This window comes from Macadamia integrifolia, chromosome 11 (genome assembly GCF_013358625.1).
Source record: "Macadamia integrifolia cultivar HAES 741 chromosome 11, SCU_Mint_v3, whole genome shotgun sequence".
In the NCBI taxonomy this organism is placed as follows: domain Eukaryota; kingdom Viridiplantae; phylum Streptophyta; class Magnoliopsida; order Proteales; family Proteaceae; genus Macadamia; species Macadamia integrifolia.
This window is the reverse complement of record NC_056567.1, coordinates 26,551,322-26,574,170: the sequence shown is the minus strand read 5'-3', so window position 1 is coordinate 26,574,170 and position 22,849 is coordinate 26,551,322. Positions and strand designations below refer to the sequence as shown.

Genomic DNA, 22,849 nt, shown 5'->3' with positions numbered 1-22,849 from the left:
CCCCCCCCCCCCCTTTTTTCTTTCCCTTGTATGTTCTTTTCTCTTTTGGTAATAAATTTATTTGTTCGTCAATATATATATATATATATATGGCCTGAATTTTGAGCATAAAAGGTTTCTGTAGTCAATTGAGCTTAATTAAGAAAGAGGTTGTGGTTTCTGTTGTTTTAATTGTTGGTAGTTTGATGCAATCAAAGTCACCTCCATATGGGGTTTATTTTTGCTGTTGTAGAATTCTCTTCATGATTGGCAATATCACTGAGAATAGCTCGACTTTAAAAGCTGATCAATCTATAGGTGATCAACTACGCTAACATTGAAATCTTTTGCAGGCTATTGCCTATTGCAAAGAGGGCATTTCTAAATGATCTGTTATGCATTTGCAATAGTTACCTTATTCTTCCATATATATATTTTTCTTCCATAATTATTACTTAAGAAGCTATGACCAAATTCTTCTTTGCAGCCAGTTTAAATGGTCTTTGTTTGTGATTATTATTGTTGTGCAAATGTAGAATGAATCTTTTTCCGCTGCAATCTAATGAAATGAATCGTATTTAGGCTTGCTATTCAGAGGCTTGAGATTACAAAAAATGAGTTGCGCAACAGGATTGCAAAAGAGGTAATTCTGAATCTACTTTTTAATCTATGTGTATTGATCAATGAACATATAGAGCGGGTGTGTACTATTATGGATCTATTTTTATGTGTCAGGCCAAGGGGAATGCAATCTTACAAGCAAGTTTGGAGAGAAGAAAACAAGCTCTACATGAACGGCGCCTGGCCCTTGAGCAAGATGTATATAGTTCCTTACCATTAATACGATACTGATCTCCTTGATTTCACTTGTATCTAGTATTCATTTATAATGTATCCAGGGATGGTATAATTTGCTCCAAATATCAGAAAGTTGGATCATAGCAGGTCCTGACAACAGAGTATAGTCTTATCACATTTGGAAGCTGTATGTTGTTGTATACATTCCTTAGTGACTGGGCTGTCAACCCATTGAATCTGCTGGGTTGATTCTGCTCATAAGTCCAAGTAGTTGAAACAACACTCCACTTACTGTTTTACATGTAACTTGCTCAATGTGGAGCCCACTTGTGATTTGGGATAGTTGATTCCACTCCCAAGGCCTGGGAGTTGACCCAGCTTGGAAACTCCTACTGCATAAAACTTGGCCAAATGCTCGTGGGACTCCCCCTGCTCTTTTGGTTGCATTTTTGTAAATTTTTGTTTTAGCATTACAAAAATGCTAAAAGGATGTGTATTGGTTAAGGTGAATTCAATGAAATTTCAAGCACCTTTATGACCAGACTATGGTATTATTTAGTCTTTAAGTTGGAAATTGTAGTATCTATCTTAATTTTTCTATTGACTTTTTGAGTTTGACAAACCATTAGGTCCAAAATTCTGACTTTGTCTCATTAATGTGGTTTAAAAGCCTAAAACCCTCAATAGTTGACACACTCAAAATGATACCTAGTTGGGCACATAACTTCCTTGATGAATTGGTAATGAAATGATATTATTATGATAATGATATAAGTTGGATGTTCAGGCTGGTAAATATATTGTATTTCAACAAAAAATATGACTTTATTAAGCTCTAAAAGTTATTCTACTCAATAAATAAATAAAATTACATAGATGTCCAAGTTAACTCCATGACTCTGGGGTCTGCTCTGCTTGTGCACCAGGAAACCAAGTTTGACTCCCAAGTTTGTAACCTATGGTTGAACAGACCTCTTGTTGCAGTTGCATGATTGATTGGACTATGATCCCATATTGATACCTAGATGTAAGTCTATAAGGCCCACAAGGGGTGGTGGTGTCTGTTCAATGAGCTGAAACAATCTTTGGGTGGGTATATTATAGTTTGAGCCTTTTATATTCTTAGGTTGGGCCTCAATTGTAAGTCTGTCAAAGTGGGAGTAAAGTCAGTATACGAAATTAGTAATTAAGTTAGACTTTGAGTTAGATTAGGATATTTCTTAGCTAGGTTAGAGTTTTGTCTTGACTTTTGAGTCTATTTACTTTAGTCAGTGTGAGTGATTAGGAGTACTATTATGAGTCTAATTAGAAATTTCAGATTTCAGAAGTTTATATATATATATATATATATATACACACCCATCGAGTAGACATTATCTGATAATAGAAATTGATTTTTTTTTTTTCAAGTGTTTTTTTGAGCTGTTGAGAGGTCTGCACACGTGGCTGAAGGCTCCTCTCCTGGCCATTCGCTTTTCTCTTCCATTTCTTCTTCTAGATCTGATCTCTTCTGCGATGAGGTGCTTTCCCTCTTTTTCATATTCTTCTAGCATGTCTTCTTCTATTGTTTCTTCTTCATGTTCTTCTAGAATATATTCTTCTATTGTTGGCTTCTTTTAGATCAGATTACCCTCTACAATCTCATCGTTGGATTTTGACTTACTAAATTTCTCCTATTTTCCCGCTATTCTGTTCTGAAATTTGATTCTATCAACTTCTATAGTGATCCTGGTTGTATTTCTTTCTTCTTGATTCTTTTTATAACGTTGAACTACATTACCTCCTGATTTTCTTTTGTCCTCCAATAAACACAAAGATATATATATATATATATATATTTTTTTTTTCCTGATTTGCTTTTAGGGATTCAATCTCAATTTTCCATAACCCACTAAATATGTCTAACCATTCATTGGAATCTGGTTAATCATTGGATGCTGAAATAAATCAAAAAGAACAAAGGGTTTACTTCTGAAATCTTGTTCAACAGTTATAACTGCTGGTATGCCTTGCCACTTTAAAGTTCAAACTTGTTCGGTATCATATCCTGTTCTACAATCAGACTGAATTCCATAGGTCACAGTTACTGTTGTAATCAAATTGCCGAATATCCCAGACTATGTAATTTATATGATATTCTCTAGATTACACTGGGAAAACCTAATTTGATAAGCTCACCATATTTGACTGCTGTTGCAGGTCTCTAGATTGCAGGAGCAGTTGCAAGCTGAGAGAGATCTTAGAGCTGCACTAGAGGTTGGTTTGAGCATGTCTTCTGGACAGCTTTCTAGCTCACGTGGTATGGATTCCAAGGTTTGTACTCTTGTGCAAGAGAGTTTTTTTGGCCCATTTTAATGGAATTCTATCAAAGTCACTCATTTGGCATACTACTAATGTTAAGACGAGGGCAGAGCTAGAGGAGATTGCTCTTGCTGAAGCAGATGTTGCTAGGCTGAAGCAGAAAGTTGCGGAACTGCACCTTCAACTTAACCAGCAACGCCAGCATCACTTTGGCTCCCTCTCTGATGCATGCGACCGCTATCAACATGTCCAAAATCTTCAATCACAACAGTAAGATGTCTTAATTTCTGTTACTTCTATTTGTTAATCGACTTTTTTTTTTTCTTTTCACTTCCTGTTATAGGATTTTAATCTCAGTTGCACTTATGGGTTGTTGTTGGTTATGAAGTTGCACTTCTGCTGTCACTGGGATTGTAAGTGATGGCTTATGAGCTGTGGAATAATTGGGTAACTATTTATTAAATCTGGCTCCCCACCCTTTCGGATGAATTAGTGCTCTCCTTTAACATGTAGTTCACCATGTAAATTTTGCATTCAGGAAAACCTAGCTCAGATTGCATCTAATGGTCAGCAGCCTACTTTTTGGGAGTGAAAATGGAGAGAGATGATAATCTCATGAATGTTTCTATTCAAGATGTAGACTAATTTTTGTTCTTTAGGATCTGGGGTTTCAGTATTGAAATTTGGATGAAATCTGAAATGCATGTTTGATCATTGCCATTGAATCTGAAAGGGGTTGGATTTTTTTTTTATTTTTAATTATTATTATAATTTGGCTTAGTGTAGGATGCGTACATGATTGTCTTTCAGTGCGGAACTGCAAGATAAGCATATGTCTGTGCTTATTGTCCTTTTTTTCCTCTACATTTACCATATTACTATTTGTTGCCTGCAGGAAGTTTCTTCAACAAGATTTTGACATGAGCCTTGCTTTTGTTAATCATGAGAGGAAACAAAGAAGTGAGGTGAGTCATTTTAAAATCTTCTCTTATTTGTTGTGGTTCACTTGTATATTTAGAAACTTGAAGATGCTGAACCTCCTTTCCTCCTCTCCCTCCCCCCCGGGAAAAAAATTATTAAAAGGAAAATTGGAACTGGAAAATGTTCATGGTTCTCCTGTCCATTTCATAAAAGTAGTGTTTGATTTTGTTTTCTTTTCTCCATGAGGGCCTGAGTGATGTATCTTGCTCTCATGTATTCCATGTATTTAGAATATCTCCTTCTATATTAGATGCGTTTCAGTACTTGTGTTAGGTGCTGGTGAGAGTCTTTACCTTTCTGAAGGTTAAATCTTAGAATAAAGAAACTCGGTTAATATGGATCTCTCATCTAGGTATGAACACATCATGTACAACGTTATATTCTCTATTAAGCGAGTTACTAATCTAGAATTCATTTCTTATACACAAAAAACTGAAATCATTTACTGGAAAGAAAAGAGTATGCAATTGTGAAGTGGCAACGTAAGGAGCTCAAAATGTAATAGTATACTGAAAGTTAAAATGGGCAAGGGTATGTATTGCAGAGCATGATCATGGTCCTAGTTTTGGGCCAATTTCTGGTTCAAAACTGAGCCATGGTTTGAGTTTCTGTTCAAATTTTTTTATAAGGTTTATCCAATTCGTGAAGCCTAGTTTGAAACCATCTACTTGGCTTACAGCTCCTATTTTCCATGTTTCCTAGTTTTTAGGAACCTTATGTAAAATCTCTTTGTGGGGGTCTTATTATTTTGATATTAATGTAATAGTGGCAGGATGGATTAGGGACTCTAAGAGTCCAGCCAGATTTCAAGTTATCTTAATTGAGTTTTATGATCAGTTTAGGACTCCCCTTTTTTTACGGTGTGGCTCGAAGGTGTTCTATACTTATTTAAGGCCTGATTTGGTATGAATTCTATTTCAATTTCATGAGGTGATTTCTATTTCAATTTCATGGAGGTGATTTATATTTCGGAAATTTGGTTGGTTTGATTTTTACACTTTATTTCAGTGGAGTATAAATTCTGAAAAGCTGAGGAGCTGTTTCAACTGAAATTTATTTCACTCTCTTTAATGAGCACATGGTTAATTTGATGGGCAAACTAGTAATTTCATGTTAAAGTAAAACACCACCCTTCTCTTAATGGCCAAACCACCATCATTCCACCATCATACACCCACCACCACCACCACCACTGCTACCTCCATGCCTACCACCACCTCACCGCCACTACCTTCACCACCACCCCCTTCTCCGCCCTGTTCTGTCTCCCCGCTTCTGCCGTCACCACCCTTTACCAAAGAAATATAAAGAATTTATTCTCAGAAATTGAACTACCAAACGGATTTCTTATCCTTGAAATATTTCAGATTGATGTAACCAAAACAATTTCAATTTCTTGACCAACTATTTGGTTGACTATTTCATGAAAGCAATCTGAAATTGAAATAGAAATCATACCAAAACTTGGCCTAAGTTGTTATTTCTTTTATTATTTAATTTTGAGTCAAGTAGGACGTTTAGGTTAGTTGGACATCACATTTACTTTCCTTCCTATTTGCTCTCTCCACTATTAAATCCTGGATCAGATTCAGTAAGATCTCTTATGTCTTCCCTATTTTATCTCTCTCTACCCCTCCCCAACAACTGAAGGTTGTTTCTTCCCTGTTTTATCTCCATAATAGCACCCATCGATCCCCTTTTTACTCTCCTATATCCCACTTCATAAAATTCAAATGCTTTCCTCTTTATGACTTATTTAAATTCTGGAATGGGTTGCTGAGATATTGAAGACCATTAGATCTAGATTCAAATATGCCCTAACCCGACCCTGCACATGTTGGTCACAAGTTCAATACTTGGAAACAGCCTCTCCTGTGAAGAAAGGGATAAGGCTGCATACATTTGCCCCACCCAGACCCTACAGTAGCGGGAGCCTCGTGCACTGGGTTGCTCCTTTTTTAGATATAGATTCAAATCTTCCCATATCTAGCCGTTAGATAGAGATCTCTTCCATACTATTAGTGGGCCCATTAGCTGCAGGCCAATCAGATTCATTAGTCCTCCAGTCCATAGTTTACGTTCTTGTGCAAACAATACAATGTGCCCCATCCAATGAAATTAAGATGAAAAGTTGGCCAAAGATTGAAGAACCAATAAATCCCAGTCCAATGTCCATGTTGTAGAGTCTACAACAGCCACAAACTAAGCGTTATCCTAACTTAATGGGGTCAGCTACATGGATTCAAACAAAACAAAGTAGGGAAAGCTGATGTCTAAACAAAAAAAAAAAAAAAAAAAGGGAGACGAAGAGATGCGTAAAGAGGGATAGGAAATGATATGAGAATTGTAAATGGAAAAATAAACAATGACAGGTGAGAGATGATGAATGATGAATGAAAGATGAAAAAATGAAAGCAAAACAGAAAGAGGGACAACCCAACAAGTCCGGAGAATCTCAGCTAAATGGGATTTGCTATATGGATCTTGCTCTCCAATAGGCTCTATCCGAGGTCATACTTGGTACAAGACCCAAATTGTGCATGTCATTCCTCACAACTCCTATGGTCATTTTAGGCCTGTACCTAGCTCTTTTAGGCCCTTGAATGGGAATCATATCACTCCTTATTGGGGCATCCCTAGGCCTCTGTTGAACATGACCATACGACCTCAAACGGCTATCTCAAAGTTTGTCATTGATTGGGGAGTGGGAAACTCCCAAATGAGCTTTAATACGTTCATTCCTTACTTTATCCTCTTTCTAGTCTTTCTACACATCCATTTTAACATCCTATCTCAGCTACACATAGCTTCACAATATGACACTTCTTAACAACTCAACATTCCGCCCCGTACATCATAGCCAATTGTACAACAGTCCTATAGAACTTCCCTTTTTAGCTTTAACGGGACACGTCGGTCACACAACGCTTTGATCGCACCTCTCCACTTCATCCATCCCACTTTAATTCTTCGTGAAATGTCATCCTCAATATCACATTCTTTATTTATAATTGATCCGAGAAATGAAAGTCATTTTGCAGTATTTCTCTTTCCTCAGTTCTCACCATGTCATCATCCATCATAGAGTGACTAAAAGTACACATCATATACTCCGTCTTTGACTCATCCTCCAAGACGATATCATCAACGAAGAGCATACACCATAGGACCTTGTCTTGAATGTTCTTGGTTAGCTCATTCATAATAAGCGCAAATAAATAAGGGCTTAAAGTTGATCCTCGATGAAACCTAATCATACTTGGGAATGACTTGCCTTGACCTCCCACATATCTCACACTTGTCACTACACCCTCATACAATCTTTACTTACATCCACATATACTCGACAGCGCTCTATTCACAAGAACATGCTGGATTAAATTTCTAGGAACCCTGTTGTAGGTTTTTCCATATCAATAAATATTATATGGAGACCATTCTTGATATCTCTATATCTTTCCATGAGCCTCTTCAATAAGTAGGTAACTTCTATCGTGGATCTACTTGACGTAAAGCCAAATTGGGTCACCGAGATATGAGTTTACCTTCTCAAATAGGCTTCAATAACCTTCTCCCATAGTTTTATAGTATGGCTCATTAGTCCATGTAGTGTCTGACGCAAGTAATTCGGGAAGTCCAAGTGTTAGTGTATTGAGATAAGGTGGTGGAGATTGAATGGAGTGGCCTTGGGGTCTTTTACAGATAAAGTGTGAAGCAAGGAAGTGGGATTGTGAAGGGAACGACAACACAATGTGAATGAGATGACATATTGCATTAAGAAAGTTGCTAAAGAGGTTCTAGGGTTGTTTAGGGGTACTCAGGTGGCCCCTAGAGAGACTTGGTGGTGGGATGAGGGAGTCTAGGCAGCCATCAAGGTCAAGAAGGATAACTTTAAGATTTGGCAAAGGACTCAGGTGGTTGATGATAAAGAGAGATATAAGGCTGCCAGAAATGAGGCAAGGAAGATTGTGGGGAAAGCAAGGGCAAGAAATATGATGACTTGCACAACCATTTAAATACCAAGGGGAAAAAGCTATTTACAAAATAGCTAAAATATGGGAAAGGAAGAGTAGGGATCTCGATCATGTTCGATGTGTTAAGAGTGATGATGGTAGAGTACTTGTGAAGGATGAGGACATAAAGAGGAGATAGATGAGTATTTTTGTGACCTATTGAATGGAGATAGTACTGGTAGGAGTGGTTTGAGTACCCATCTTGACAACATGCATCATAGATATGTACGTAAGATAGGTGTGACCGAGGTTAAGGAAGCCTTTAGAAAGATGAAGGTAGGGAAGACACCAGGTCCGGATGAGGGCCCAATTGAAGTGTGGAAGAGTTTGGTACTATGTGGGGTTGTATGGCTAACCAAGTTGTTTAATAAGATTATGGGCACGAGAAAAATAAAGGCGATATTTAAAGCGCAATAACTATAAGGGCATAAGTTTAGGAGTCATACTATGAAGTTGTGGGAGAAGGTAATAGAAGTCTACATAAGAAGAGAAACTAATATCTCGGGGAACCAATTCGGTTTTATGCCTGGGAGATCTAAGACAGAAGCAATTTACTTTCTTAGGAGGCTTATGGGAAAATCAAGAACTTACAAGAGAGATCTCCATAAGGTCTTCATCGATCTAGAAAAGGCCTACGATAGGGTTCTCAAAGATTTAATCTAGCATGTATTAGAGAAGAAAGGGGTGTCAAGCAAATACGTGGATATAATTAAGACATGTATAGGGGTGTGGTGCCTAATGTAAGATCTAAGGGAGGTCAAGGTAGTGAGTTCCCAATTACAGTCGCGTTACATTAAGGGTATGCTTTGAGCCTTTACCTGTTTACAATTATCATGGATGATTTAACTAGGAACATCCAAGGAGAGGTTCTGTGGTGTATGCATTTTGCTGATGATATGTATAGGTGGGTGAAACAGTGGCAAGGGTCAATGATAAGTTGGAGTTATGGAGATCTACATTGGAATTGAGAGGTCTTAAGATAAGTAGAACGAAGGTGGAGTGTATCATGTGCAAATTCAGTCAAGTGAGGACCGATAACGAAAGGTTGAGGGGAGAGAGATCTTACAAAGTGACTACTTTAGATATCTGTGCTCAACCCTAAACAAAAAGGAGAGATAGATGATGGTGTTTCACATAGAATTAAAGTAGGATGGATGAAGTGGAGAGGTGTGTCTGGAGTGTTGTGTGATCAACTTATTCCTCTAAAGCTTAAAGGAAAGTTTTACTAGACAAGTGTAAGATCGACTATGATGTATGGCGAGAAATGCTGGGCACTCAAGAAGTGTAATGTTGATAAGTTGGGTGTGTTAGAGATGATGTTGAGATGGATGTGCGGCAAAACTCTAAGAGATAGAGTGAGGAATGACCAGGTAAGAAATGACTTGAGAGTTGCCCCGATTCAGGATAAGTTCAAAGAATGTCGATTAAGATGGTTTAAACATGTCCAAAGGGGGTATTTGGATGTCCAGTATGGAGGAGTGATCAAATCCAAATAGATGGAGTTAAAAGGGCTCGGGGGCGAAAATTACCATTGATGAGAAGGAGAGACATGCAAAAGCTAGGTCTTGACCCTAGTATAGCATCTAACAAAGCTGCTTGGAAGGCAATAATCTGAGTCGCCGATCGTTCTTAAGTGGGATGTCCTAAAGGTGTTGCGGTGCTTTGTTTCGTCCCTGTCCTTTCTTTCTCTTTCTTTCTTTTCTCCTTTATCTACTCTTCTTTCTTTTTCTTTTCCTTTGTTCTAACGCGGATCCATGTGGCCGACCCCATTTAGTTGGGATAAGGCTGAGTTGTGTTGTTATTGTTGTTGAAGTGTTGGTGTATTACAATGATGTGGTTTAGTGAGAAACCTTTGAAGGTCTCAATGCTAAAAGCACACCTTAAGGACCAGGATCAGATTTCATAGAATGAAAGAAATCAAAGAAAACTATAATCTGAAAATTAACCCAATTTCAGGAAAACCAGATACTCTCGTAATTATCAAACTTGTACCTTCGCACTTTTTGAAGGGTGCAACTTGTTTGAGATTTTAAAATGTAATCGCAAGCGTACGGATCAGTGTAGCTATGGGTCGAACACAGGGAGAGTAGCCACTTTATTTTTTTGCTTCTTTTAATAATGCGAAAGTGAACCGATCAATGATTGTGATCTAATTCTAATTACCGTCCTAAACATATGTATCTAAAATAACGTCCTAATCATTCGTCATCTAAGAATTTAAACACGCAAGCCACGCAATTAAAATTAAATAAATAAATAAATAGCTGAAAATAAACAACCCACGCAATTTAAAAAAAAAAATAGAGGAAAAAAATGCTGAAATAAAAATAAAGTAAAAGAAAGGGGATAAAGCTAGAGAGAGACTCACAAGTAGGTTTCTCTACTTAGCCTGAGGAATGCATCATAATATGAGCTTCCCTACTTGACTAGAGAGTCACTCTTACAAGGGTTACGCTTCTTGACTTAGGGAAAGGGAGACAATTAAAATAAAAACAATAAAATGATGGTTCTATGACTAGGAGGGGCAAAACAGCACATACACTAGCCATGAACCTGGGGGGAAAGGGATAGCAATAATGTAACGACTAAAATTAAAACCTTAAATTAAGAAAGAAAGGGTATTCGGAAGAGGGGAGAGAAGATTACTGAAGGAGCCTACTTACTTGAATCAATGCTTGAACTTGAAAGCTTGGGTGATTTGAGATACTACCAGAACTAAAAATCTGATCTGGAATAAACCAAATCTGAAATTTCTAGTACTAGAGAAAACAAATCTTGAAAAAAAAAGAAGATATTCCACGGCTCGTGATCTTGTCACCTAGATCTAAGCCTAGAACTATAACTTTAAAAATTACAACTCAATTGCATAAATCATAAACATAATAGGCTGAATAAGAATAAAAGAGTGCTTGCATTAATTGACATAAAAAGTTATTACAAAAGTGATTAAAGCAAAAGTAAAGAAGAACTAAAACTAAAGAGAGAGAGAGAGAGAGAAGAGAACTAAACATAAACTAGAAAATAAACTAAGGGGAATAATCAAAATAGGAGGGGGAGGAAGGGGCTTTTATAGGGCTTTGGTCTTGCCTCCTTTTTACAAGTCTTTTTTAAGAAAAGAAAGAAAATTAAATTAAATTAAATCTTGGTAAAAATCCTCATTCTCTGAGATATTGTGTGAGGAAAGAGAGAATCTGTTTCCAAAATAAACAAATTCTATTCCTTCCCTGCAATATTAACCAATATGTTGCAGTCTTGATTAAATCAGAAAGGAATCTTTGCGTAGCATCTTCAAGATCTTGTGAGGTGGCAAGGAGAGAATAATCTTCAGGATTTTGTAGGAGAGAGGATGTGGTACCAATGAGTGGGTCCCACCTTTGGACAAGTTAGTTCAAGCTTGGACCAGTTCTTGATTCACTTTAAGCACTTTCTCTTGTAGACTTGGAAACTAAAAACAAACAAGAAAAATAAAAGTAGTACTATCCAAAGTGGGGGCAAAATGTACACTTATATCCCTAAGATTTCACACATTATTGTGCTCATCACAACTTCTTGTCACCAAAGTGGTGAATTGGGAAGTTGTTACCTTCTTTTGATTGTCACTTGTCTTATTCCATCTGTCATTTAAGGCAGAGGCAAAAAGGTTTTCAAATAAGCTGAAAATGAGTTCCCATTATGAGCTGTCATTGTCTTGTGTGAAGTGACAGGATTTACACTGATTGGGGAAAAAATGTGTTATCATAAGATTGCAAAAAAGTTAGAACTTTTTCACCTACTTTGGTTACAACAAGATGTTCCTATTTTTTAATGTCAGAAATAAGACTGATGAGTGGTAACAAGATCTGGTGAAAGAGAGCTGTAACTTCTCAAAGCAAGTTAAATTGGCTGCAACTCTAGCAACCAACAGAATCGCTAGGTCTAATTTAACAGATCCAAACCAGAAAATACTATTTTAATGCAGTTTAGAGTTATGGATTAGTTGCAGAGAAAAATTCAGTACTGAGAGGGTTATAAAATCAATTTATGATGTGATAAAGCTGGAATATAAGAGAATGTTAATTGAATTGTAACCACAACAGGTAATCTACTACTAGAGAAGCTATTTATCAAAGAAGCAAGCTGGAATATGACAGACTAAATGGGTATACAGGGTATCTACAAAGTAGGAAGGAGAAGAATTGAAAAAAAAAAGAGGTAATAAGAACCGAAGAAAAGAAGAATACAAGTCTGAGAAGTTTGGAAAGAATATGCCTGATGGAAAGGCTTGGATTAGAAGAGAGAAAATCAGTCACATGACCATCAACTCAGCAGCGCATGAAACTCAAAATTATTCTATTAATTCAACTATATATATCGAATATTTTTTTTTTTTTTTTTGGGTGGGGGAGGTGGGGTTGGGGGTGAGGGTAAGTGCATATGTATAATAAACTCACATATGGATTCCCATTCTCAAGCTGTCAAAAACTAAAGTAGACGCAACTCGATGTAATTCCTATGATGACTCAAAACATGTTAACCGAAAACCTGTAAACCACTATAGACTCCAATTTAAATTAGCTCTGATTACAATATAGCCCCTGTTACTCCTAAAAGATTAAATTATCCTCGCTGGAACAGATGGCCTAATTTTGGACTGGTTCTCCTTGGCTTGGGCCTCTAAACTGTTAGTGGCATATTCAGTCATGCTTCTGCAACGGCATCATATGGTCCCTGGGTGAAGAGAGGTTGTGGTGAAGGGGTCAATCTTGTTATTTTTATTTAGCATATCTTATCGGAAGAAGTTAGCTTATGTTATGCTGGATGATCCAGGGAATTCACACTCAAGGTGAAGCAGTTTTTTTCATCCCTAAAATGTCATTCTTAATGTATTTTTACAGGAGGGCCCCTCAGTTTCAGATTGGAAGAACATCAAGGGTCAAGTATTGCCATCTGCCAGTAGTAGCAGGCACCTTACACGGAAGCTGTTTGTGGATTCAACAAGCATAAGTGAATCAAAAAGTACAGAGGCATCTGGCATTTCTGTAGATGAGCTCTGTGGTGTTGATTCCAGCATCATACCATCCACATCTAGAGCAGCAGAGGTAGGATGGCCATCCAGCATCCAGTTAAACTTTCTGTTCTTTTTGGCTGTTGAGATTGCCTGTAAAATGTATCCTTGATGACAAGGACCTGTTGGGTTGTATGGAACAGGGGATGGAATATCAGAGGCATCCATCTGCAGCATCTTCAGCTTTGGTGGAATTGACAACACGTCTCGACTTTTTCAAAGAGCGACGCTCCCAGCTCATGGAACAGCTTCACAACCTTGATTTGAGTTATGGGACAGCCTCTTCACAAGGGATGGCATACAAACCATCATCATCCTCTCCATGGAACAGTCCGAGATGATACACTATCTGTGAGATAAGGGTGTCTTCTTGCCTTTGTATATCCTTGATACCGCCGCATATATATCTTATCTGTATCTTTTTTCTGATTTCTTTTGCCTTTTCCATTTTTTCTGTATGCCCCCCACCCCCATCCCTTTTCCACTGCTGATGATATCTTATGGAGTGCTGCACTAAGTAATATTTTTGGTTCTTTTTCCTTCTGTTTTCCCTTCATAATTGGTGTAAAGTTAGCAAGTCCTCTCGTTGTATCATTGTTACTTTTTGAGGGTTAATTTATTGATGATGATCTTCTGTACACACTTTTTGAGTACCGCGATACAACTGGGAAAGAGCAGTCTGCTTAGTTTTCTTGTAATTTGTCCGTTTGTATTGATGTATTCTATTTATATGACCGCTTGTAACCAATATGGAAAATGGTCACTTAGTGGAAGGGTTTTCTACAGAAGAGCTGATTCTACCAATTTGATATCATCACAATTTAATTAAAAATAAATAAATAGATTGGACAAAGCCTCATGCGTTTTGGCAGCACCAAAATGTAAATGTTCCAAGAAAGTCATGACATTTACAGAAGTTATTTTCCAGCTTGTAGTGCGGCTAGTGCCATTGTATCCTAAAGACCAAATCTAACCATGGCCTGATCTGGCCACATGAAAAATGATGTAGCAAAATTCACTGTTGGACATTTAGGAAATTACCGAAGTTGTCACATTTTCAAGTTCAGACTCAAATTTAATCCTTTTTTCGAGACATCTAATGCCTTGGCCTCCTTGGTGTTTCTATGCATTCCACTGTAGTCCAAGGCACGTGACAAAATCAAATCAAATCAAATCAGGCTGAATGGGAGGGGACTTTGAGTTCTATGTATCAACAAGTTTTTAGTCTCACTGGAGTTTGCACGAAGCAACGTGAAGGTCATGGTTACAGTCCAACTTATAACCAATGTAGTTATGACCAGAAGATCCCATTAATGTATGGGCTAGGGAGAATTACTTCAGAAGGATGTCAGATTAGAAAATGAGGCCGTTTCTCTTTGCCCAGATTCTTTTCAATGGAAAAAAAATTTCTTGGAGAAGCAACATCTAGTCATAAACCATTTTTTACTTTATTTTTATTTTATGACCTAGTTTCTCTTCACCCATGGGTAAGAGGAAAGAGAAAACATCTTAATCCACCACATTTGAACTTTAGATTGGACTAGGGAAGAGTGATGGGAGTTAACTATGAAATTCATCTATTCAAGAGTGTCATATGGTCAAATCATGGTGGATGGACAACAAAAAAACTCACATACATTTTTTGATGGTTTTCTAGCCGCTCCCTCGGCCCTTTTTTCATTTGGGAGGGGTTGGGGGTGGGGGGCATAAAACACAAATTGAATTTTCTATATCTCATACCATGGTCTAGTAAATAAAAGGTTTCTTTCTCATCACTATTCCTATCGAAGTATAACGTTTTACTATTTGCTCATGGCAATACATGGGTTGTCTATGTGGTAGACGACCAAGTAGGCATCTCATTGGTACAATTTCAGTTTAAAATGAGTAGAGGAAATAGTTAAAATCACAAAAGAGGTCATTTTGTATTTTATGTTTATTTCCATTTGATAGTATTTTAATAATTTTACTAGAACTTCGAATAGAGTTTGAGTAAGCTGGATATTCACAAGGCATTTGATTCTATCAGATGGGAATATATTGACCAACATCTTTCCATGATGAATTTTCCATCTATTTTCATTATTGGATTCATTGTTGCATTTCATCTCCTCATTTCTCTGTGTTGGTTAATGGTTCCCCTCAAGGTTATTTTAAATCCAAGTTGGGAATCCGACAAGGTTGTCCCATATCGCCTCTGCTATTTTCTATTGCCATGGATGATCTCTTTAAAATCTTCTTGATCAAAACTGAGGCAAACATCATCCAGCCTATCCCTAAGTGCAATGCTTTAAAGATAACCCACCTTCTATTTGCTGATGACCTAATGATCTTTGTTAAAGCCTCGCTTTCATCAGTGTTTGCTATTTCTGGTGATTTAGCCACCTTCTCTGCTTTGTCTGGACTTTCTATCAATCCTCATAAATCTCTCTCCTTCTTTGGAGTAGTGTCTATGCATCTTAAGGCCTAACTTAGTGCAATATTAGGCATTCCTAAGGGCCACCTTCCTATCACATATCTAGGATTGCCTTTGATTTCTTCGAAGCTTGCTGCTCATCATTGTTCTCTCATATTCTTGATAGGCTTTGCAAGAGACTTTAACTTTAGAAAAGTAAACTTCTATCTTTTGCTGGTTGCCTTGAGCTCATTAGATTAGTTATGCAAAATTCCTACATTTTTTGGTGTGGGGTTTTTGGGGTTTTAGCTTCTATCTCTTCAAAGATCGAATCTCTTATGGCTTCCTTCCTTTGGAAATTTCAGGATAGTGTAAAATTTCTCCATCCCATAAGTTGGGGTAAGGTCTATTTTCCAAAAAGGGAAGGAGGTTTTGGTCTTCGTAAAGTTAAAGAGTATAATATTTTGGGGATTGTTAAGTTTATCTGGAATATTGCCTCTCGAAAGAAGAGCATTTGGTTGATCGGGTGTATTTTAGATACCTCAAGTCTGACTCGGTTTGGACTGCCCCTTATCCTTTGGATATTTCTTGGTTCAAGAGGAAATTTCTTAAATATAGACATTTTGTGTCTTGAGAAAATTCAATCTTCTATTGATGATGGCTTTGACACATTTCTTTGGCTTGAAAATTGGCATCCTGATGGTGTCTTTATTTTAAAATATGGTGACAGAATCAGATATGATGTTGGTTCAGATAGGTTTGCTAAGGTTTCCTCTATCTTAAGAAATGGGAATTGGCTTCCTGACCCTGGTAATGCTCTCTCTCTTATAGAAGTTTGGAAGAAACTCCCCAATATTTGCTTTAGGCCTAGGGATAGTGGGGATTTAGATCAATGGGATAACTCTATTAATGAATTCACTAGTTCTACTGCTTGGAATCTGATGTGCATTAGAGCTCCTATTGTTCCATAGTTTAGGTCTATTTGGTTTAGTTCTTTCATCCTTAGGCATTCCTTTACTGCTTGGAGGGCTATGACTAAATCCCTCTCCATACAAGAGTTTCTTCTTCTAAGTAATATATCCATTCCTAATTGTTACCTTTGTTGGAACTCTATAGAAAGTGTGGATCATCTTTTTTTCTCCTGTCCCTTTTTCAAGTCGGTTTCAAATGGTATCCTTAGGAAATGTTGGCCTCTCCCTAGAGTTATCCTTTCTTCTGACAGGGAATGGAGGTGGGTCTTAAAAGAATTCAATGGCAAAATTTCTTATGATATTATAGGTAAGTTGGTTTTGTTGCAACAATTCACCATATTTGGTGGGAAAGAAATAAAAGGAGTTGGACTTCCACTTCCCGTTCTATTGATAAAAAATGGAATGCCATCACCTTCGAGATGAGGAATAAAATCATTTTTAAGTGTGCCAGGTGCCTAAATTCTTTTAGAAATAGGTATCTTGTTTTGGCTTGGGATCTTCCACTTATATTCCTTTACCCCTAATTTTGATGAAGCATCTTTTCTTTTGTTTCTCCCTCCCCCTTCTTTTAGCATTTCATTTTTGTCTTGGCATGTAATTTGCCCCCACCACTAGTTTTCTTGAATCCCCCTTGATGGTTGTTTTGTCCTCTCTCCGTGATTCTTTATTTGTTAGGCTTTGGTCTTTGGATAGCCTATGACTTGACTTTGTATTTTTTTTTCTTTTCTTTAATATATTTTCATTCACCTAAAAAAAACTTTTCATGTTTACTTGGGACTAAAATTTGGCCATTGAGATGTATGTGGTTTTGATTAGCCACGTATTAAACTTTAAAGTCTAATTCAATCAAATATCCTCTTTTGTATTGGTGCACATCTCATAGACATGTGTACCAATACTTATAGCATTAGTGTGCAATCTCCAAACTCTTATTGGGAACCAATGGTTTAAATTAAAAAAAAAATAAAAATAAAAAACAAAAACAAAAAAAACAAACAAAGGTAAAAATGAATGATTAAGATTTAACTTGTGATTTTTGAAAACATCATCTTCCATTGTTACTTGGATAACTACCTTATTATTAATTATATTTTAATATCAAATTTGAAAATACTTTTACATCTAATTAGTGATTAAGATTCTTTGTATAATATTTTTTTTTTCGATGGATTAGGGTGGTGACAATAATTTTTCTCATACACGTAGGTATATTATTATACAAAATTATAATGAACTTATTTTCTTAGGGGGACTTAATTCTTTTTCTTTTTTTCTTAAATTTGTCCTTGTTTGTAATTTATTTTTATTTGAGATATAAAAATAATAGTAGATAGGGTAGTTTAGGATCAATCCAACCACTTGGTAAGTTCAATGGTATGGGATTTCAACAATCATAAATCTATAGATATAGAAGCGGAGAAGAGAGGGAGAACCTGAGTTATTATCTTGAATCGTAGTAAGCGAAAGGTCACTTTTCGTTGCAATCCTGGTGCAAGAATTGTTCAAGGAGTTTTTAGCTTATGCACACTAGCTTGATCAAGTATTATATTCCCTTTGACAATCCACAATTGCAGATTATTAAGTAACCATAAGTCTCTCATGTAGATTTTTTTTGGGGTGAAGTCTCATGTAGTAGTTTGAATGCCCTAATAATGCATGGAGCAATTCTTGATTTAATATTTTAAATTTTAAAAAACCTTATACCAACAACTCTTTGTAATGTTTTCTTACGTTGTATTATTAGAAAGAGTCTTCGAAGTACCATTTGATACGAACTCAAGAAAAACCAAGTCATAAAATTGATTTATCATATGAATTGACTAACAAAACCATAATAAAATCGACATACATTATGAAGATATAAGTCCAACCCTGTAGAAAGAATTGTAGAAGAGTATTGTAGATGATCACAACATGATGACACCATTAGAAATTTCAGGAATCTCACAAGTAATCAGGATGCTTACACCAGCTAGACAAGTATATCATAACCGGTATTTTGAGTTTCCAAAAAATCCTCTTGTTTGCGTGACCTTGAGATTTTATATCTCTAGGGTGGAGATGACTAACCATAAAATCCAACCCTAAGTGAGATGCTAGCCACCCAACTTTCATATCCAGAACACCCTTGGACTTATCTTGACATTTACAAAATACCCCCAAAGAAAAAAAAGGGAACAAAAATACAGAACTGCCCATATCATAAAACAAGTCAAAATCGATTTTGCAAAAGGAAAAATAGATAATATTTTTTATTAATAAATAAAAACATTTTCTGCAAAACCAATTTCATGATAATCTTTTCACACTAGTAGTTTGTAAATATGCGTAGACTTTTGTAATTATCAAGTCACCAGCAATGAAACATTAGTCACTAAGATCAACACTCAATGTTTCACGAGGTTTTTCCATGGATAGACTCAATGGACCTTATGTCATTGATCCCCCAAAGACTAGTCCTCATGTCTCCCATAGTTTGAGCAATTTTAACTTGCACCTCAAACTCATCGTATTCCAACAATACCTCATGATTGGTGTGGTCAAACCAAGAACTACAAAGTGACTCATCCGGATGACCACCCACAAAACCAGTCCACTAATTTAGTAAATTAAATAATAATAGTAGCATCTAATAAATTCCATAAACCACAAAGTATACATACAACATGACACAAAATGAAATTAGAAACCTCGAATAATAATTGACAAAATAACACAAATAAATGTGTGTTGGACCACACAATTTCAACATGTATTCCATTGTTCATTTAAAGAATAATGGTTGCTTCAGTTGCTAGGAGGGTGGCTTGGTGAGGTGGGATTTTGATAGGTTGTCGACCTTCTTGATCAGCTTACAGATATTTTCTTTCTTGTCTCCTTTTGATTAGATAAGTTGCTACACCTTCTCAATACAAAACCTTCTACACAAGGAGTCTTTGGAAAATTGATACCTTGGTCAGCTTCAATGTAGAATGCCATATTGGTCATTCCACCCTACTATTTGCCCTTTATACATGAGATGGAGTGAGCCTATCTATCCATTATTTCTTCATGAAATGTACTTTTGTAGGACAGATCTGGGCACAAAGTCTTTGATCTTTCAGTGCAATGAGAGTTGTTCGGAATGCGATCTTGTCTGCAGTTGTATTCGTTGACTTGAGGCTCCATTTAGTTGCTAGTAAAAGGAAGGGAAGTGATAAGTGGAGGCTACAAAGTTTGATTAGTGGAGCTTGATTTTTGGCTTCAATTGGTGAATCTCTCTTTTATTTGGATGCCAAGATCTTGCAGTGTAACTCCTGATGAGCTTGCCAAAGAGAGTACTAAGACTCTATGAACCAATCATCGCCAGCTTAATGATCCGGATTTTCTTTTTCCATTTTTGGTTTGGCTTTATTACTTTGTTCTTGGTGTGTTCCTCTTTTTTAGCTTCCTTCACTGTTGCTGTGAACATTGGATTGCAACTGTGTTTAGTTTTGAGCTAGTAGACTCCAACATGGAAGGTTAATATTTTTCTGGTTTTATTCAGAAGTTATTGCAAATATGAGTAGAGAAGTCCAGGAAGCCAACTATGAGAAACAATGTATATCGTTGTAGAGCTTAATTGTTTCCCTCGTGAATTTGAAAATTTGTCAGTTAATTATTCTTAGAATCACATTAATCATTTCAATATATCTTTATCAAGGTGACTCTAATTTTCAGTTCAATCTTAAACAAGGTGAATAGATGTGATTTATAAATAGGGAAAGGGGGTGTTCTACTTGTACATTATTTACCCTTTTCTTCAAACAAGTAACAATGTGTGTTAAACTAGATGAATAGGCAATTTAGGTAAAGTTCAACCATCCATTACATCCTTGATGTCAACACCCAAACACCATTTATTCTTTTATTTATACTTATTTGAACATAAAAATTTGTTAGTTTGTTAGGGTATTTATATCTCGAGCACATTAATATCTGACCCATAGGAGACCCTGCCGTAGAGGATACTTTTTTAACAGGTCTCTCAATAAAATCTGGAATCAACTGTCAAACTTCTAAACACAGTTGGATAGAGCATACCGCTGCGATGACAGAATCTGACAAGGGCTAGATTAGTTCCTTTGATATTGTTTTGTTAACTGGACAATAAGGATACACTGCCATCAGCAAGCAAATGAAGGCAACAAGAGATGAACTGACAATTTTAGATGAATATTTGTTGGACTGGGATGTTTGGTTGATTAAATCTCCATTAAAGATGAACATCACCAATGCTGCAGCAGGTGCTTTTAAAAATTCAGAACCCAAAACATTTACTGTGAAACTGCCAATAATCATCAACTAATTCTCTCTTTCGTATTCTGGAAAAGGAAGAGATGGAGACTAGCCAAAAGTCTCAAGAATAATCATAAAAAAAACTATGAAAATATGACACACATTGGATACCTTCAAAGAACCCAGGACTGGATTTTACATTTACAAAAGCAAAAAGAACCATAGTACTACTTCACCAACATTTCTTTGGCAATAGTTCACATGGTTCAGATGAAAGTCCGAATTAGGTGCAGACGTTATTTGCTGATATATCTAGAAGGCTGTCTTTTGCTGATATATCTGAGGCTCTACCATTACATTGTTGCTTTACATTTAGATGAACTTCTCCTAAAGACAACTTGTCCCATTGATGAACTTCCCGTCAGAGCTGTTTATTGATATCTTCCTTCCACTGCCACACATCACTAAATCATGTTTATTCTCTCTCAACCATCCACGTCAGCATTATCTCCTTGGCTAGACAGCTTCAGGCAAGTTTTTCTTTCTACCCAGACATCTAGTCTAGTTCTCCAAAACTTAAGAGTGGTAGGCTCAGTGGACCAAGTAGAGGCCCGGCTGTTAACATAAGTTCCTTCCCTTAATTCTCGAATACACCTGGATCCGTTATAAATAAATGAATGAATGTATACATCTCCGATGGAATTGTAGGAAACACGAACTCCATTTCTTCGGAAAATTCATGTTGCACTTCACCAGCCCATGAAAAAGCAAAGGCATGATACGATATGTCAGATGAGCATTTGGCTGCAGATCAGTTGAAGAAATACGGCGATTCCAGAACTTCTCTCAGATCAAAGTCTCCACGCTCCGGCAAGGGAGGGAAAGATAATGTCGGGAAGGACTGCTGAAAGCTCTCCAGCAACTATACAGAACAGAAGCCATAGCAATGTAACTACAGTATACCACTCGATCTTCAAGAGAGGGCAAAACTATTCCTCTTTTCAAATGATTTCAAACACAAATTAAATATGTTGCCATGTGCACTCTCCAGAATAAAATAAGGGAAAATTGGTTGCAAAACAAAAGTAACTGTAATCAACTAATGGTTGGGCCACATCTACAGAATTGAGTTAATATTTGTTCCCAGCAAAACATTCTAGGGCCCGTTTGATAACGTTTCAAGAAACACGTTAACGGAACAAAAAGCGTTTGATAAAACTGTTTCGTTTCACTCATTTTCAGAAATAGAAATTGAAACTTCTACCTATTTATGGTTCAAGAAATGACCCAGGCAGTTTCTGGAAACGACTTGTGGCCATTCTTTCGCTGGTTACCATCGACTTCCAGAAACATGACTTATCAAACACCTTCAATTCCGTTTCTGTTTCTAGAAACGAAAATTTATGTTTCTGCCGTTTCTTGAAACATAAACGGTAGAAACATTATCAAACGGGCCCCTAGTGTTAGAATATTCTGCTGTTTCATGAATAAGAACGGCAATTTCCCAGTTGAGAATGGGGAAATTTGCCGCATATGAAAGGAACAATATTGGCTTAGAAGCTTTTATGAGTAAACTAATAATTTTCAACCTAGAGTGGGTTCTCCATCAAAGATATAACAATGCATGGCAGAAGTAAAGGATACTTTACATTCTCCAGTATCGGCTGCTCATAGAGTTCAACAAACTTCTCTCGGAGGATCCCGTTCATTTCGTCAACATCACATGCATGTGTCCAATATGAATCATGGACTCCTGTAACCAGAGACAAGCACATACCATACGTATAAACATTCTGAGCCAAAACAATAACAACAACAACAAAAAAAGAAGCAAAAGAAACATTACATACCTGCAAAGTTTAAGTCCGCCTTCTTGCAAGCAAGTGCAGTCATCATCATATGGGAACCATCAAGGGAATGAACGAAATTTGGTGGGAAAGCGGTCCTTTGTCGCTTGACCATGACCTACAACAATTAAAATTACCAAGGTTCGAATTTTGGACTCAGAAAGACAATGTGTATCAATGTTCTTAACAGGAAAAAACAGTAACATGCCAGTTGCCAGTATCAGTCAACCATTCATTATACCAACTTAAGGTATAAACCAATC

At 36.8% G+C, this 22,849-nt stretch overlaps 2 protein-coding genes across 2 annotated transcripts in view; one reads left to right on the top strand and one right to left on the bottom strand.

The window, feature by feature from the left end:
* The window catches only part of LOC122093823 (rho GTPase-activating protein 7-like), an 86,958-nt gene extending 73,054 nt beyond the window's left edge, over positions 1-13,904 (top strand). The window contains exons 16-22 of the mRNA XM_042664324.1: positions 562-622; positions 715-798; positions 2,977-3,090; positions 3,179-3,348; positions 3,974-4,043; positions 12,947-13,150; positions 13,260-13,904. Of these exons, the coding sequence (XP_042520258.1) occupies positions 562-622; positions 715-798; positions 2,977-3,090; positions 3,179-3,348; positions 3,974-4,043; positions 12,947-13,150; positions 13,260-13,457 (901 nt within the window). The 3' untranslated portion in view covers positions 13,458-13,904. The remainder of the gene's footprint in view (positions 1-561; positions 623-714; positions 799-2,976; positions 3,091-3,178; positions 3,349-3,973; positions 4,044-12,946; positions 13,151-13,259) is intronic.
* Positions 13,905-20,748: 6,844 nt separating this feature from the next.
* LOC122093692 (DNA-directed RNA polymerase 2B, chloroplastic/mitochondrial-like) overlaps positions 20,749-22,849 on the bottom strand; it is a 52,432-nt gene continuing 50,331 nt past the window's right edge. The window contains exons 17-19 of the mRNA XM_042664093.1: positions 22,590-22,704; positions 22,389-22,492; positions 20,749-21,661 (exon numbers count right to left, since the gene is read on the bottom strand). Coding sequence (XP_042520027.1) covers positions 21,551-21,661; positions 22,389-22,492; positions 22,590-22,704 — 330 coding nt within the window. The 3' untranslated portion in view covers positions 20,749-21,550. The remainder of the gene's footprint in view (positions 21,662-22,388; positions 22,493-22,589; positions 22,705-22,849) is intronic.